At 32.9% G+C, this 17,984-nt stretch overlaps 1 protein-coding gene across 1 annotated transcript in view; it reads left to right on the top strand.

The window, feature by feature from the left end:
- Window positions 1-229, top strand: part of LOC145317779 (uncharacterized) — a 32,255-nt gene extending 32,026 nt beyond the window's left edge. Inside the window, exon 7 of the mRNA XM_080159047.1 lies at window positions 82-229. Coding sequence (XP_080015173.1) covers window positions 82-179 — 98 coding nt within the window. The 3' untranslated portion in view covers window positions 180-229. The remainder of the gene's footprint in view (window positions 1-81) is intronic.
- Window positions 230-17,984: the final 17,755 nt, after the last annotated feature.

Raw genomic sequence — 17,984 nt, 5'->3', positions numbered from 1 at the left:
GTCTGTTATATTTGTCACTTGATGTTTAGTGTTCAAAACCTGTATTTGTAACTGGAACATTAATGCATGTAATATTTTCAGGTGTTTTTGCCTCGTGTATAAGTTTGCTGGCTATATCTATCAACAGAATTATAAATGCTTTTATTTTGGATCTATCCACTGGAAAAGCTGTCGGATAATTGAGGATGTTTGTTTTATGAGAAAATAAAGATTTTTATATTTGTTAAAATGTGTCTCATTTCGTTTTAATAGAGAAGCCATTCTATAATTAGTAGTGTGGCCCAAATGAAGGTCTAAATCGCTTTTCAATGTGCGGAATGTAAAAATAGGTTATGTATTGTTTGTAGATTTTAGCCCCATAATTGATTTTAAGAAAAAATCTATCGCTATCTCGTCATTAAAAAATAGCTACTGTTTTAGTTCAATTTCTTACACAAATTATCAATTTAAATAAAACAACGTTTTTAGACGTTTTTCGGAATTATTCGGCAGGAATGGCGGTTCTGCCTACTTTTTATAATTGCTTCATATTTGAAATCTTGTTACATTATTTTAGGTTGGCAGTTCTTTAATTATTTCTAGTTAAAATCATGAAAATATGAAGTTTTTGATAAAAAGCTTAAGATTGAAATTTCGAGATCAATTTTCATTGTAGAGAGGTCTAGTTTTCACTAAAAGGTCTACATTTGAGCCGGTAACAACTTCAAGGTATCCGCAAATTGATATGGTAAAGATTTAAAAATTCATTATTTTTTGGGCCGGTCTAATAATTAGTGTTGTTAATTGCTGAAATTTTAATTCCTTATTAAACAAAAAATCATATTTTTTCAGATGCTTTTGCGTCCAGGACCTTCAAAACAAGGGTCTCCGAAACGTTTGTTTGTCTGTCTATCCTACCTAATGTACCTGAAAACTGACTTTATATTCATGAAAACAAATATGCAGGTCATTTAATACACGATTTTCTTGGCAAAATCGGCCAAAGCAAAGATTTAAAGTTACATGGTCAGATTCTGATACAGTTACAGGGAGTTTAACTATTAAAGTAGTAGAATGTGTGTGTCTGTTTGTATGCAATTTTAGTTTTTTTTTGTCTTTGAGTATGTCAATTTTTTAAAAGTCTACCTCTCATTTGAATCGTGCAGATTTTCATTAGACTTTTGATTTATTAAAGTAGTAGAATGTTTCTCTGTTCGTATGCAATTTTGCGTATTTTGGCCATTTCCCATAGGATTTTAATTTTGTTTACAAAAACTATAAAAAATAAGTTCCTTTTGTTCTATGCAACAATTGGATGTTTTATCTTACTAAGTAGTATGATGTTTGTGTGTGTGTTGTCTAACTTTTGAGTATCTTGCCGATGTTTACTTTATTAAAACAGTTAGGGAGTTGAATCCATTTTTATAGAAGCAGAAATATAATCTATGATTATGGTTTGGACCCTCTAAAACTGTAATCTACCCATCCACTTTCCCCTCTCTTGGTGAAGATATCTTCAACGCCGATACGATTTTTGAAATATAAGATTCCACTTTTGTCTCTCTTGTTGAAGATATCTTCACCAAGAGAGGCAAAAGTGGAATCTTAAATTTCAAAAATCGTATCGGCATTGAAGATATCTTCACCAAGAGAGGGGAAAGTGGAATCTTACATTTTAAAAATCGTATCGGCGTTGAAGATATCTTCACCAAGAGAAGGGAAAGTAGAATCTTACATTTCAAAAATCGTATCGGTGTTGAAGATATCTTCACCAAGAGAGGGGAAAGTGGAAAGGTAGATTACAGTTTTAGAGGGTCCAAACCATAATCATAGATTATATTTCTGCTTCTATAAAAATGGATTCAACTCCCTAACTGTAAAAGACATTTATGTGTCAGCTTAAGTTAGCGTTCTAGAAATTTTTGTGTGTGAAACCGCAGTTCTGGGTTATAAGTCAAAAATTAAGAAATGTAAGGTTACATTTTCTTCTCAGAGGGTCACACCTAGTCACCCAGTTCTATGATTGAAAAATTATTATCATTACAGTTCAATTTGGACACTGTTAATACTAAATTCTACTGTTAATATATTAGTTTTTTAATTCAATAGGAACAGTTTTCTGTGTTTTCATTGAGAGGGAAGAAAAAAAAGGCAGGAACAGGTTTAAATTTCTGGTCACAGTAGAAATATTTCAATAATTATGGAGATTTTAACAAGTAATAGTCACCCTGAAGATTGAGAATGTGCATCTTTTGGTAAAGGCATTCCCCCTACTTTGAATATTATAGTTGAGCACCATCTCTCTACAGACATACATACATCCCATCACAACTCCATCGACGAGAGGATGCGCCACATGTTAAGTCAAGTTCGCGGGTAAACTGTTTAAGAGATATTAAATGCACTAGCCAGAAGTATTATTCATATATTTCCTTCTTTTTTACATTGTCTCGTGTTCTAATATTCTCAGGGAAAGGGATAATACTTAAAAATAAATCCAGGGATTTTAAGGAATAAGACAATGGACGACGATGCATGCATGTACATTCCAAATAATAATGAATAAAATTACTTATTCTGTAGGTTAAATTTTTTAAACACTAAAGTTTGAAACCAACCAATCAAAATTTATTAAAAGTACCCAAAGTTTTTAAAAATTAATAAGATATCGTTCTTAAAAACTTTGGGTACCAGTTTAATTTACAGTCCCTTCACTATCTGCAATAGCCATTTGTTGACTTCAAATCTTCTTTTAGATCATGATTGGTTGGTCTAAACTAGCAGTGTTCAAACTTTTCCGACAATAATTTTATTTTACAGTAGGAATCTGTTAAAAGAGAGGGACCTCATTTGGCTGTTTATTAAACTAGTCCCCAAAGTTTTATAATAACATTTTAGACTTTGATTGCATTTGACTGATTGGTCATTAAGTTCTGTACATCATCATTGTACATCTATTTTCGGCAATTGTCTTTTCCCTTAAGATCCCCTTGTATTGCATATGAGTCCCTGAAGGTAAGCCTTTATATTTTTCCGAGTGCACATCCCTGCGCTATGTGTCTGCATGTTAGATCCATGGGAAAAAAGATTAACAAATAAATTCCTTTCAATACTTTGAATACCAAAACTTTAAATTGTGCCCTTTATAATTCTTTCTTATTCTCTCTTTTTTTGGAGGCGTTGATACTCTATAGGTAGGTCCGTCTGTACGTCCGTAAAGGATAGTCTGTGTCCTGTATTTCTGTAATTTTGCAACAAATTGACAAGCAATTTTGATCTTGGATTCATATTCTGCTAATTAATTACTGGCACTCTACAAGTATTAATGTTCGTTTAACATACTGCATAATTTTAAAGATTTGCCTTTATGTTGTCGCCGTTGTTAATTTTGGCATTTGCATGGCTGTTCTATTAAAATTTTTTCTACTATTTCTATGTCTTTCACTTAAAATTTACTGATCACAATTTCTTTTTTAATTCATACATTTTCGTTATTTCAATCCTTATGTTTATTTTTTAATCTGATTTGAATCTTACCCCCGGCCCCCTTCCCCTTTTACAGATTTCTCAAAGTAGGTGTTCTGTGTTCAAATAGGGACTTAGAGGTAAATTGTCCTTTTTCTCCTATCTATCTATTTTTACATTTATATGAAGATAAATATTTCAATTTACTTTTTAAGTATTTTGGTCAACAGACTCTAAATAGTTTCTATTCACAAAAGTTTTCTATTCATTTTTAAGCCATTTTTAGGCTGAATTGATGGCTTTTTTTCTTGAAAGGCAAGGTTAAAATGAATTTTGGAATTTAAAGGGTTTAATTCAGTTCAGGTGTGTGTTTGTGTGTGTGTTTTCCTAGTATGTATGAAATAGACTAGACACTGCATCAAAAGTCAAGTATAATGCTGGATCACCAGGCTCATTATCATAAAAATATTTTTTTTAACAGTTTCAAGCATTATATTTTGTAACTGCTCTGTGTTCCATAGGATAAAATAGCATAAAACTATGACAAGGCTTAGATTAAAAAATAAAATAGCCTAAAACTATCTAAGTACCTTTGTGAAGCTTCCCTAAAATCATTTTAGTAGTTATTGGAATCTTAAGCTTCAGACAAAAAAAACTTACTACCTTATATAATAAGCTAAATCATAGAAATTTGGAGGGATTCAATCATAAAATAATCTAAAACCTAAAGCTTCCATAACTCAATCATTTTATTCAGATATCTTAAGGGTAAGACAATGGACAATAACTTGATGCACATACCCAATTACGATTACACAAAATTACCTCTTTTGTAGATTAATATTAGTGGTTGAAATGCACTCTGGAAGCTTATAAATGTGTGCGGCATTTTTAGGAGTGAATACGCTTTAGTTATCCCTTACTTAAAGGAAGGTGTATATTGTATCTATGCTAATTAAAGATCTGCTACTTGGATGTGACCTGTATGACATGGTTTCTCATGCACTCTGAAGCTCATAATTGTGTGCGGCATTTTTAGGAGTAAATATGCTTTAGTTTTATCATCGAGCAAGTGGTTGTAAGACAATCCGAATGTACACTATATCTATGCTAAAGGTCTGCTACTTGAGTGTGACCCATATGGCCCCTTGCATGGTTTCTCATGCAATATCAAATCATAAAATTGTTTGCGGCATTTTTAAAAGTCAATGCGCTTCAGTTATCACTAACTTAAAGAAAGGAAGACGATCCAAATGTACACTATATCTATGCTAAAGATCTGCTACTTGAGTGTGACCTGTATGACCCCTGGCATGGTTTCTCATGCACTCTGGAAGCTTATAATTGACCTGATACAACTTCTGATAATAATCTGGTTCTCACACACACTATACACAGGCTTGGGTGTGGATGCAAAGTTGCTTAAATTTTTTATATATTATATAAATTAGATTATATTATTATTAGCGGCTACTGCTCCAGCATCTAGGGACTCTGTATTTGAAGGGTCAAGGAGAGTCTAGAAAAATAACCTCTAACAATCCTAAAACTGAAATCTGAAAGCAAAACCACCACAAGACCTTTTTGGAGTCTACATAAAATAGAGATCCCATTCGGTTCAGTAGTTTTTGAGATCTTAAACTTCAGACAAAATGAACTACTTTTTAAATAGGATTTTGACAAAAAAATAACTATTACCATTATTAGAATTATTCGTCTTTATAGCACAAAATAAAAGTGGTTATTGCTGACAAACTATCGACATAACAGTATTATATTTAGTATTGACATTATGCCTATATTCTTTTCTTTACTGTAATAACTACAACAAAATTTAGGATTATTGATTTTGATGTTTATTTTCTACTAAACATCTATATTTTATTAGCTAAAATGAAGGTGCTCCTTTCTTTCCTCATCTACTTGTAGCTGCCTGCGGCTATGCCCTTAGGTAGTTCTCATCATATACTTAATATATATACACTCACTCATTCAATCTATAGTAATCATAACATTATCCTTTCTGGGGTGTTGTTGCCCCCTCCCCCCCTAATATATATATATATACATTCACTCATTCAATCTATAGTAATCATAACATTATCCTTTCTGGGGTGTTGTTGCCCCCCCCCCCTGTATTAATACAGCATGACCCTCGAAAAAGTATTTTTAAGCATCTGCAGCCCTTATTTCTCAATGAATTATTAAAAAATGCATATGTCCTTGTTCTCTATAGTATACCACGTAAGTAGATATAAAAATATTTTTTTTACCTCCATTAACACCGGAGATTTTTAGTGCTAAAGTTTTGAAAAAGTGACTGAGGAAAAAGTAACTTTTAACATGATACGACTTTTTTAGCAAAGTTAAGCTAGAAATCCTTTTATTTTTGTTACTAGCAGAAACTTTATACAAAAATGAAATAAAAAATTTAGTTTTTGAGTAAAAAGCATTTTTTTACACATATTTTTTGAGTCTTTTTAGTTTAATGATATTTTGAAAAACTTACTTATTAGGCAAAATTGTTTAAGATTAAAAAAACCAAATAAATCTCTATGAATATAGCAGGAAATTGTTTTTGTTTCACAATCCTAACTTTAATAACAAACAAGTTATAAAGAAAATAAAAATAAAACATAATGATTTTTTAGTCTAAAAAGCTTAATTTACCCCTTATTAAATAATTGAGATGTCAGAAAAGTAGGCGGAGCAACTGTCATAATTAATCCTTTTCTATAAATAAGGGTTAATAAATAACCTAAAATTTGCAAATAATCAATTCATTCAGTAGTATTTTTTGCCATTAAAAATTTATATTTTTGGTGGAATAAAAAAGAAATAATTAGTTAACTTGTTTTTCTTTGTGTCTCATTATTCAGTTGCCAGAAAAACATATATAACCATCCAAAAAATAAGAGAAACAAAAAAAAATTCTTTTTCCCAGTCACTTTTTCAAAACTTTAGCTCTAAAAATCTCCAGTGTTAATGGAGGTAAAAAAATATTTTTATATCTACTTACGTGGAATACTATGGAGAACAAGGACATATGCATTTTTTAATAATTCATTGAGAAATAAGGGCTGCAGATGCTTAAAAATACTTTTTCGAGGGTCATGCTGTATATATACACTCACTTATTCAATCTATAGTAATCATAACATTATCCTTTCTGGGGTGTTGTTGCCCCCTGCCTCCCTAATATATATATATATACATTCACTCATTCAATCTATAGTAATCATAACATTATCCTTTCTGGGGTGTTGTTGCCCCCCCCCCCCCTGTATTAATATATATACACTCACTTATTCAATCTATAGTAATCATAACATTATCCTTTCTGGGGTGTTGTTGCCCCCCCCCCCCTGTATTAATACATATACACTTACTCATTCAATCTATGGTAATCATAACATTATCCTTTGTGGGGTGGGGTGCTCCCCCCCCCCCCCTCCTGTATAAATATATATACACTCACTCATTCAATCTTTAGTAATCATAACATTATCCTTTCTGGGGTGTTGTTGCCCCCCCCCCCCCTGTATTAATATATATACACTCACTCATTCAATCTATAGTAATTATAACATTATCTTTTCTGGGGTGTTATTGCCCCCCCCCCCCTATATATATATATACACTAACTCATTAAATCTATAGTAATCATAACATTATCCTTTGTGGAGTGTTGTCCCCCCCCCCCCCTGTATTAATATATATACACTCACTCATTCAATCTATAGTAATCATAACATTATCCTTTCTGGGGTGTTGTTGCCCCCCCCCCTGTATTAATATATATACACTCACTCATTCAATCTATAGTAATCATAACATTATCCATTCTGGAGTGTTGTTGCCCCCCCCCCCCCCCTCCCTCCTTTATATATATATATATACACTCACTCATTCAATCTATAGTAATCATAACATTATCCTTTCTGGGGTGTTGTTGCCCCCCCCCCCCTGTATTAATATATATACACTCACTCATTCAATCTATAGTAATTATAACATTATCCTTTCTGGGGTGTTGCCCCCCCCCCCCTGTATTAATATATATACACTCACTCATTCAATCTATAGTAATCATAACATTATCCTTTCTGGGGTGTTGCCCCCCCCCCCCCCTGTATTAATATTTAACACTCACTCATTCAATCTATAGTAATCATAACATTATCCTTTCTGGGGTGTTGTTGCCCCCCCCCCCCCTGTATTAATATATATACACTCACTCATTCAATCTATAGTAATTATAACATTATCCTTTCTGGGGTGTTGTTGCCCCACCCCCCCCCCCCCCCTGTATTAATATATATACACTCACTCATTCAATCTATAGTAATCATAACATTATCCTTTGTGGAGTGTTGTTGCCCCCCCCCCCCTGTATTAATATATATACACTCACTCATTCAATCTATAGTAATCATAACATTATTCTTTGTGGGGTGTTGTTGCCCCCCCCCCCTTCCCTGTATATATATATATACACTCACTCATTCAATCTATCTATAATACAAAGTAGCTTGATGTCTGTCCGTCTGTCCGTCTGACCGTCTGTCTGTCCGTCTGTCTGTCTGTCCCTTAAGATCTCGGTAACCACTGAACCGATCAGATTCTACTCTTCAGGGAATATACCTACTGGTCCTGTGGTGGTTTTAGGCTATTTTCTTGGGGGGTGGGACACCCCCAACCCCCCCAAAAATAAAAAAAATCCAACCCCCAAAATTTTTTTTTTACATTTTTTGTAAAATCTCAATAACTGCTGATCAAATTGGGCTCTACCCTTCTGGGAATATACCTACTGGTCCTCTGGTGGTTTTAAGCTATTTTCTTGGGAGGTGGGACACTCCAACCCCCCCCCAAAAATAAAAAAATCCCCACTTCCAAAATTTTTTTTTTTTGATTTTTTTAAACAAAAACCAGTAATTGGGGTGGGGGAACCCCACTGCAACATGGGGCAAAGCCCCCATGAATCCCACCCCAAAAAAAATAAAATATATTTTTTTTAATTTTAATTTTTGTGTATGCGATTAACCTAGGTCTAATTTTTACGAATTGAATTTTTTTTGTATACGGTAAACAACCTGGGTTTAATTTTATCACAGAGTAATTAAACAAAGAATATTTTTTTGAATATTTCTATTAAGGAGGGTTGACTTCCCAAAACTATATAGGGCGAAGCCCCTAGAGGCTAGGGGCGAAGCCGCTAGTAGTAATAATAACATTATCCTTAGTGGAGTGTTGCCCCCCCCCCTACCCTCCCTCTCCAGATTCATTATAATCTTTTTTAAATCCGACCAAAAATATTTCTGTATTATAATTTTCTAATCTGCATCAATCTTTGTATGGGGATACCTGTAACAATTGGGCATGATCAGGAAAGCTTAACTTATTTTAAAAGTTTCAGCAGAAAGTCGAAAAGTCTAATTGTATTATTTGAAAGCATAGCAACTCTATAACACTTACTAACATAAGATATCTTTGTACAATAAATTGTAACAAATATTGATTACAATAATCCATGGCTATCTTTAGAAAATTATAAACTTGATTATAATCAGGTGCAAAAAGGTTTATTCAAGTCTTTGGGATATTTCTTATATTTTGGCTACTACTACCATATTATATTATAGCTGCACCTTAACCTAAACCCAATTTTATTATCTCTTCTTACATGGTAAGGAATATTTTTCTTTTTTGAAATAGCTAGGTCTTTATGATAAAAATTTTATAAGAATCATTGCAATAAAAAAAAACATTTTCTTTACATATTGTTAAGTTTCTTTCACATTTAAGAGCTTTGTTTAAATTGTGAATATATATCTGCTTCTAAAAATATTTTGCAGACTGTTTCAGTTTGAAAGCCAGAAAGACAGACGGACAGACAGGAAGAAAAATGGAAAAATACATTTTATAAAGCTTCTAATTTATCTTATTTTTAAAAGGTCGATCAATTTAAAGGGATTAACTTGGGCAATAATTACATGAAGGTTTGATTTTGATTGATTGTTAATTGTCCAATTTTACATCATTCACTAAAACGAATAATTACATCCTTAGATCTATTGTACATTGTGTTTTTCGTCGTGTAAGATCTAGAAAACTGATTGGCTGATTTATCCACAATGGTCAGAGAAGCTTTGTAATATTCTCAGGGAGGGATGAGACATTATACTTTAAATTTGTATGGTACTCAAAGTTTATAAAAACACTTACTCATTCTACAGTGTAAAACTTTGGGTAATCTCATTGGTTAGTTAAAACTAATAGTATCCAAACTTTTCATTCAATAATTGAAGATACAGAAGGGGTAATTCTGTTTATCATAATTGGTAATGTACATTAATTTATCGTTCATTTTCTTAGCCATTTATAACCCTGATGGATAGCCGCCCCAAAAAAGTAACAATCCCCCCTTAATAAACAAAATCTTGTTTAATTCATATGAAATAATGTTTTATTAAAAATTCCAAGTTTGATTGATATTTGGCATGTTGATTCATATAACGATCAGGCATGTATTTATTAGCGAAGAATATATATAATTTTAATATATATAATATATCAAATTTACATATAATTTTCGAATCTCTAATTTTTTAAACTTCGCTAATTTGGAATGGACTTTTTCAATGTTCCAAATTACTTTAAATAGTTAAACAACAACTAGAAATAAAATTAAATGAATTATATTGATTAAATTCGGTGAATAATCTCTTGTATTATATGGCATAGTAATTGATGAATAAAAAAACTTTCTAAAAGCACACGATTAAATTCAGAGACTAAGTGTTAATTATATTAAAGTTTATTAAAACTATTTGTATTGAAATTAATTGAAAATACGTTTATGGGAGTTTTTAGTATTAGCCGCTTAAAGAAAAAACTAACCCCTCCCTCCCCACCCCCCCATAATTTAAATATATATCAAAAATAAGAGGAGGGGTCTTAGTTACTTTGACCTAAAGATTAAGTATCTGTAATATCATTAGAGATGTTGATTACAGGGAATAGATTGTCAACTGTACGTAAAATCTTCTAGGCATTACCGACAAACAGGGTGACAAGAATTAAGATCGTTAAAAGAAAAATAGTTTTTCCGGCTATCTTTAATAGAAGACTTGTAATTTGTATTTCCCCACTAACTAACTATTGATTGAACGACAGACGATTGAAAAGGCTGGTTACTTTTTCGTAAGTCATATCACAAAATTGCAGCCTAGAATCACGCTACCCCATATCTGTACAGTTTGTTGAATGTTCAGACGTCTGATTGGGTTACAGAGTAGTTTCGATAGTAAAAGATATATATTATTATTTGTTGACATCCTATTAATTTATCCATTGATTCCTGACTGTAATGAATATTGAAAGCTAAGCCCAGTGACTGGACAAATTTACACGGAAAATTGAGAACCTTTGTGCAGAGTAGCGACGCTATTATATAATATATATTGTAATGTACTTCTGTCTGCTGTTGAATAGATAATAGAAAGATTCAGGGTCTGATTTTGTACAGTATAATTTTTTTTTAGTTTTAGAAATGCTTTAAAATTTAATTGCCATAGTACTTTTTAAACCTGCATACATTTTCAGATTTACATCCTCAATGATGATACACAAAATTACCCCTTCTCTAGATTACAATTAGTGGTTGTTCCCTCTTGTTTGCACTTTTTAATAATTTTTTTTCTTAGATTTAGATGAGGTATGAGTAATTTTATCCTTGTTTATTTGGTTCCATTTTCTATTAGGGAGGGAGGGGACATTGGGTTGTTTATCGCATGCACTAGTCCCCAAAGTTTTATATCAACATTTTCTTAATGACAAGTTTTTGTTCTTTTACTGAATTTTGATTAGTTTGTTCATTAAGTTGAGTTTCCAAATGTTTCATACACTAATTGTAATTTAAAGAAGAGGTAGTTTTGTGTATCTTCATTGGGGATGTACATCAATTTATCGGCCATTGTATTATCCCTTTAGATCCTTTATTTTCTATATGAATAAATAAATGTTTGTGTGTGTGTGGGTGAGTGTGTGTGTTGAAACGCTGCACGACATATAAACATAAAACAGAGCAAAAAATAGCATGGCTAGTGTTCTATAGAGTGCTTTAAATAGATCATTTGCATTTTTGGTGGTTTCACACAAATATTAGCCGTTACTTTACCCTGCAGGATTATACACTAACAATATATAACCTAACCTATCCTGACCTAGATTGGTAAACAAACAGACTTTTTTTTGGCGGAGGTTGATTCTAGAAGATTTGCAATGATCCTAATTGATAAGCCAATAGATTACAAATTGATATACATCCCAAAAATTGATTCTTTTTGTAGAATATTATATGTATTGGGTTAATTGGCAACTGCTAAAATGAAACAAACAATTAAGATTTAATAATTGTGTTCAAAGTTTTAAGCCAGCAAATAAGAGAATGTGTTTACAGTTCAATGTTCAGATTGTTATAGCCATTGGAGCATGAAAAAGTACACTAGAAAAATTACTTTAAAACCTAGTTGTCTAATTTATTTATATCTATTTTTATTCTGAAAAGTTACTGAGTAATGAAATGCAAATTAATTTAATAGCAATATCCTCGCTTGGTTAAAGTAACCCCCTCCTTTAGAATTATCAAATAACATTATCAAAATAAATCTTCTCCAACTTTTAACTGTGTAAAAGTCTGTCTTTTGTAGTTTGTCCTCCATCTCTAACTTTAATCATATTCTACGGGAGGAGAGGACAGTTTGCTGTAAGTTATTCTGATACCTAAAGTAATGAAAAAAAGTTTTCACTTTGATTTTTAAAAAAACTGTTGGTACTTTATTAATCAAACTTAAGCAACGATTTTAAACTACAGTAGAAATAATTTTATTTATCATCATGGGGAAGTTTTGTCTTATCCCATATTGTTTAGTGGGCTTAAATATATCACGAATGGGTTGTTACTTTTTACTAATTTAACCATTGCAGTAACGATCATGAAAAGAATCAAGTATTCTAAGAAAGATAGTACTTAAAAATAAGTAGGGAAGGGAGGGAAAATTGTATAGTAAATCATACTAGTACCCAAATAATCAAGTTCTGTTATAGGATTCATAAGGGTGTATAACTATAGCATAAAACTATACTGGGACCTATTTCAGGATTTTCCTAAAATGGAGAACCCGATCGGTTCAGTAGCTATTGAGATCTTAAGCTTGAGACAAGTAAACCTTGCTACTTTTTAATTATGTATGTCTCTATCCTTTGATATAGTTGATAAGGTTGAAGCTGCAGGGATTAATTTTATCTTGGTGGGGTGTCCACAACAAAACAAGGACAAACATGGTCAAAAAATCGCAGCTTGGAATATAAAAAAATGGAGTTTGCATTGTTAAAAATGAACTTTATCTGTAAAAGGGTTTGGTTCGGATAGCTCTTACCGTTAATTTTATTATAGGCATGTTAGAAATGTCCAATTGATTTTAAATCAAATGAAAATGAGTAATGTAGAATGACAATTATAGAGATTCTACGCATTTAAAAAAGGAGGGAGGGTATTCTACAAATATTCTAATAAGATCATACCATGGGTGTTTAGGAGTCTGTTAGGATGCACAACATTTCTAGTGATACTGTAAATCAAAATTAATAAGCTATAGAGAAGCTACACAAGCTATGGAGAGTGGGCATTCTACAATTATTCTAATTAGAGCATACTGTGAGATTTCAACTTTTATTATTTTTACAACACGATTTTTATATCAAACATTTATCTATCTATCTTTTTACACAAGGCAAAGATTGATTTAATAAACAAACTTAAAAATCTGTTTCATTTGCAAAGTTTTTAAACTACAAAGTGATGAATTTAATTATACAAAGTAGTAGGATGTATTTATGTCTGTCTGTCTGTCGTGTAAAGAATAAGATTTTGATACCCGCTATGGTTCTCCTTTACAGTGAAGCTTATTATAGGTATAGTGTAGGTTTCTAAAGGGGGAGAGTGTTTAGCTCATTTTCTTTTTTGGAAGTAAAAAGTCCCTATGTGAGTGTGCAAGGAGCGAATACGCTAATTCAAAAAAATACTATTTTTAATATTCAACTTTACATAAGACAACATCGTACTTTGAAAATCAATTTTATAGGATTTTGTTTATTATAAAGGGGGGGAAGTAGGGCCCTAAAGTTTCAGTCGTCTATCTTGAATAGGAGCCGAAAAATCCCGTTTCCCCCTTTCCGTCCTTTATCGATTATTATCGAATATAGCATAACGATAATATGTTAATCATCCATTGAAATTGAATATTGTCAGAAAGCTTTCACTTTAAGAGGGCAATTGATTTATTATTACTTGGATGTTACTCCAGATTATCATGTACTCCAATAAAGTGAAACTTGTAGCTGGGTAAAATAATGATAACCCCAGGGAGTAAGGGAGGGGACAATGGGCAATTAATTCAATATAAGAGTTATCAAAGAAAGGGCATGAAATCCAGTTTAATCCAATAAATTTGTAGGAAATTATAAAGGGATTGTTAATTGAATAATAGATTTCCATAGCGTCATGTAAAGTGAAATCACAACTTGTTTTTGATGAAATATGTTGAGGTTTTTTGGTGTGATTTTTATATTAAAAGATTATTGGACCTGGCCGGCTGCTAGCAAGAATATGACTGCCCCTTTTTATTCTGTTTATTTTCCTTGCCCCTTGCCCCCACCTCCCTTCTCCCTTCTCCCCGTCTGCTACATTCCAAACTAACACAACGAGTGTTTATTTCCCTTCCCCCCACTTCCCTTATCCCTTCTCCCCGTCTGCAATATTCAAAACATACATAACGAGTAGCGGCATTCTATGCGCAAGTCCCCAAACTCAGTCAGAAACTACTAAATTCTTGCACATTCCCTTTAAGCCAGTTCCCAAAGTCTGAGACTCCTAAAAATTGAATATTCGATCCATTGTCCCCTCCCTTACTCCCTGCGATAACCCCCATCCACACCATTTATCCCATACCTTTTCTCCTATTGGATGAACTAGCGGACCAATAAATGATATCCATGTTAGCAACTTAAAATGACGACATTTTCCCCATGTCTTAATATCCACGTATATTCTATATCCTTGAACACGGCAAAGTTAATTTTATGTCAGCACAATGCCTTCATTTATAACAAAGTTAATCCAGCTGACCAAATCAACAGCAACTCTTTTCATAATATTTAATGATACTCATACAAACTTTTTGTGAAAAGGATCGAGGCAGCTCTTTAATATTAAGTGAACGTAAATACATTTTCAAAATCTATTGAGGGAGGGAGAAGACAATGAAAGTTAAATCCTTATAGAATCCTTAATACTCAATAAATACAAGCTAACAAGGCAGGTTTTTGGGGGCAGTTTCATTTTAACTGTAGTTTTCGAAAGTTTATTTTCGTGTTAGAAATGGTGTAAGTAGTTTTTTATTGTTGTTAATGATAAAGACTACAAAATTGACTCTCTAACTTTGAATTGCGTCATCCTTGTTAATCCACACCCCCTTCTTTCTCTCTTTTATCCCATTTAAACCAAAACTTTTTATTTCATTTTTTTGTAGACATTGTAGACTTATGAACTACTAAGTTACCATAACCCCCCCCCCCCCCCTCCTCATTTTAGAAGCTTTTAAACCTTACTTTATAAAACGTAACCAAGCCTAATCTAAACAACGTTTAAATTCAGTTTAAAACACAGAGAAATAGTAAGATTGACCGGAATTTATAATTTTACAGTAGCTTTGCAGTTAATATGTGAAATTTGAGGGGGTAGGATTGTTACTCTATCCTCGATTTTGTGGAAATGACCAACTTTTTGTTAGGTAAAAAAATTAAGCTTTTTCTTTTTTATTGTGTCTGGCTTAGGGTGAGGTTTAATATTTTACAATAGCCCGAGTCACAAAACACGCAAATAACCTTTATTATTTTAAACCTAAACCTCTAGGCTCTATGTTAAGATCAAAACCCTTTTCTATGCCTGCGGGCTTTTAAGGTTGTGGGGGGGGGGGGTTAAATAAGACATCCCCCCTCCCATTTTTTATTTTCAAAAAGAAATGGTTAAAAAATTATTAAGGGGTTCTCTGTGATATTCTAGTAATAACAGACAGGCGGACGTATTCAAATTATAGATAATCCAAAATCGTTTAAAGTTTTCAATTATTCTTTTAATCTTCTTTTTTGGCAACAAAATTGAAAAAACAAAACATTGAGAAATAATTAAGTGGTAAATAACCACAAAATTTGTTTTTAGAATAGATCACTTTTTTTCAAGAAGAATAAAGGAATTGTTTTATGTCCCGTTTAGTCTTATGAGACTCCTTACATATTTTCCCTCCATTTCTCTCTTTCTTCTTTCTTTCTTTCTTTCTTTCTTTCTTTCTCTCTCTCTCTCTCTCTCTCTCTCTCTCTCTCTCTCTCTCTCTCTCTCTATCTCTCTCTCTTTATCTCTCTCTTTCTCTCTCTCTCTCTCTCTCTCTCTCTCTTTCTCTCTCTCTCTTTATCTCTCTCTCTTTATCTCTCTCTCTTTATCTCTCTCTCTCTCTCTCTCTCTCTCTCTCTTTATCTCTCTCTCTTTATCTCTCTCTCTTTATCTCTCTCTCTTTATCTCTCTCTCTTTATCTCTCTCTCTCTCTCTCTCTCTCTCTCTCTTTATCTCTCTCTCTTTATCTCACTCTCTCTCTCTCTCTTTCTCTCTCTCTCTCTCTCTCTCTCTCTCTCTCTCTCTCTCTCTCTCTCTCTCTCCTCTCTCTATCTATCTATCTATCTATCTATCTCTCTTTATCTCTCTCTTTCTCTCTCTTTCTCTCTCTCTCTCTCTCTCTCTCTACCTATCTACCTATCTATCTCTCTTTATCTCTCTCTCTCTCTCTCTCTCTCTCTCTCTCTCTCTCTCTCTCTCTCTCTCTCTCTCTCTCTCTCTCTCTCTCTTTATCTCTCTCTCTTTATCTCTCTTTCTTTATCTCTCTCACTTTATCTCTCTCTTTCTTTCTCTCTCTCTCTCTCTCCCTCTCTCACTTTCTCTCTTTCTCCCTCATTCACCCTCCATCTTGCTTTCTGCCTGTGCAATTATTTCTTTCTTTTTCGCTTAAGATCTCTATAACATCTGGTATATTTTGTCATGAGGGACAGCCACATGCAGGGATCTAAAGGGATAAGACAATTGCCGCTAAATTGATGTACATTCTACATCCCCAATGATAACACACAACATTACACTTTTTGTGTATTAAATTTAATAGTTGAATCAAAATTCACTATTCCCCCAAAGTTGCTGCGCCAATAAGAAAACGTTTTTATAAAACTGTTGGGTCTAGTGTAATAAAACAGCCCATTGTCCCCTCTCTCTCTGGGGATAGGTCGACCACATCAAGAGATGTTCTTTCTATTCCGGGACAAATCTCTAGGGGATGTGGAAACTAATAATTCTAATAAAAAGTTCTCTATTTTAAGCACTCTAATACCCCAATTAAGAAAAGTTAGAGGGGGGGGGGGGGGGGGTCAGAGGATATTTAGGTATTTATTTTTGAGTTTTTCCCATGTTATGAACAACATTTTGGGTTGATCTCATGCAGAAAAGAATATGTAAATCAACTTTACAAAAACTAGGATAAAATTGTCAAAAGTAATAAGTTTGGAAGATTTTCACTCTAAATTTCTGTATTTTCAGGGATATTAAGTGACATTATGTATTTTGGACAATTGTACATGTTTGAGATATTGTCATATTTTATTCTAGTTACCTATCCCTGGACCCTTCGAAATATCCTATGTTTTTTTCTGAAGCGATAGATCTCGAAAACCAATGAACTGATTTGGTTCTGCTTCACAATGTAGCTTCTCCTAGGTCCTGGGATGGTTTATAACTATTTTGGGAACCCTCCCAATTCCACAAAACTCCACAAAAAGTGTTCTTTTAAAACTAATATTGAAAGTAGTAGGGACGATTTCCCACCTACGTAAAGTGCCCCCTACAGGCCTCTAGGGGCGTAACCGCTAAGTTATATATAAGGTGGGTGGTGAGACAGATAGTAATTATTAGTGTAAGTATCCTAGATATTTTGACCTTACTACTACAGGAAATTAGGGATATGTAAATTGGCTTTAAATCATGATTCTTAGTTAAAAAAAGAAGTATGTAGTTATAACGTCATTATACCGTTGTTGTGTTGATAATATGTCAGCTATGACCATTTTTAACCAATACCATATCGTCGTTATTTATGACATCGTATTATAGACAGCTTTCTGCAGATATTAAAATGAAAAATTCCAAGATTAAACCAGGCTTGTTAGCTTCAAGGTTCTCAAGGCCCGTGCTAACAAAACTGATATTAACTTTATGATTTTTATTTTAACATTCGTGGAAAATTGTCTGTAATACGATATTATACATGATTTTGAGTATGACTGGGAGCCGGTTCTAATCCAGTGGATATTAATCGGTTTCGAACCCATACTGAAATAAAAGGTAAGAATTGCATGACATTAAATGCCAATATTAACTTAAGGTG

The sequence above is a fragment of the Acartia tonsa genome, chromosome 4 (genome assembly GCF_053477335.1).
Source record: "Acartia tonsa isolate MP-2025a chromosome 4, ASM5347733v1, whole genome shotgun sequence".
Classification (NCBI taxonomy): Eukaryota; Metazoa; Arthropoda; class Copepoda; order Calanoida; family Acartiidae; genus Acartia; species Acartia tonsa.
This window is presented reverse-complemented; position numbering and strand designations above follow the sequence as displayed.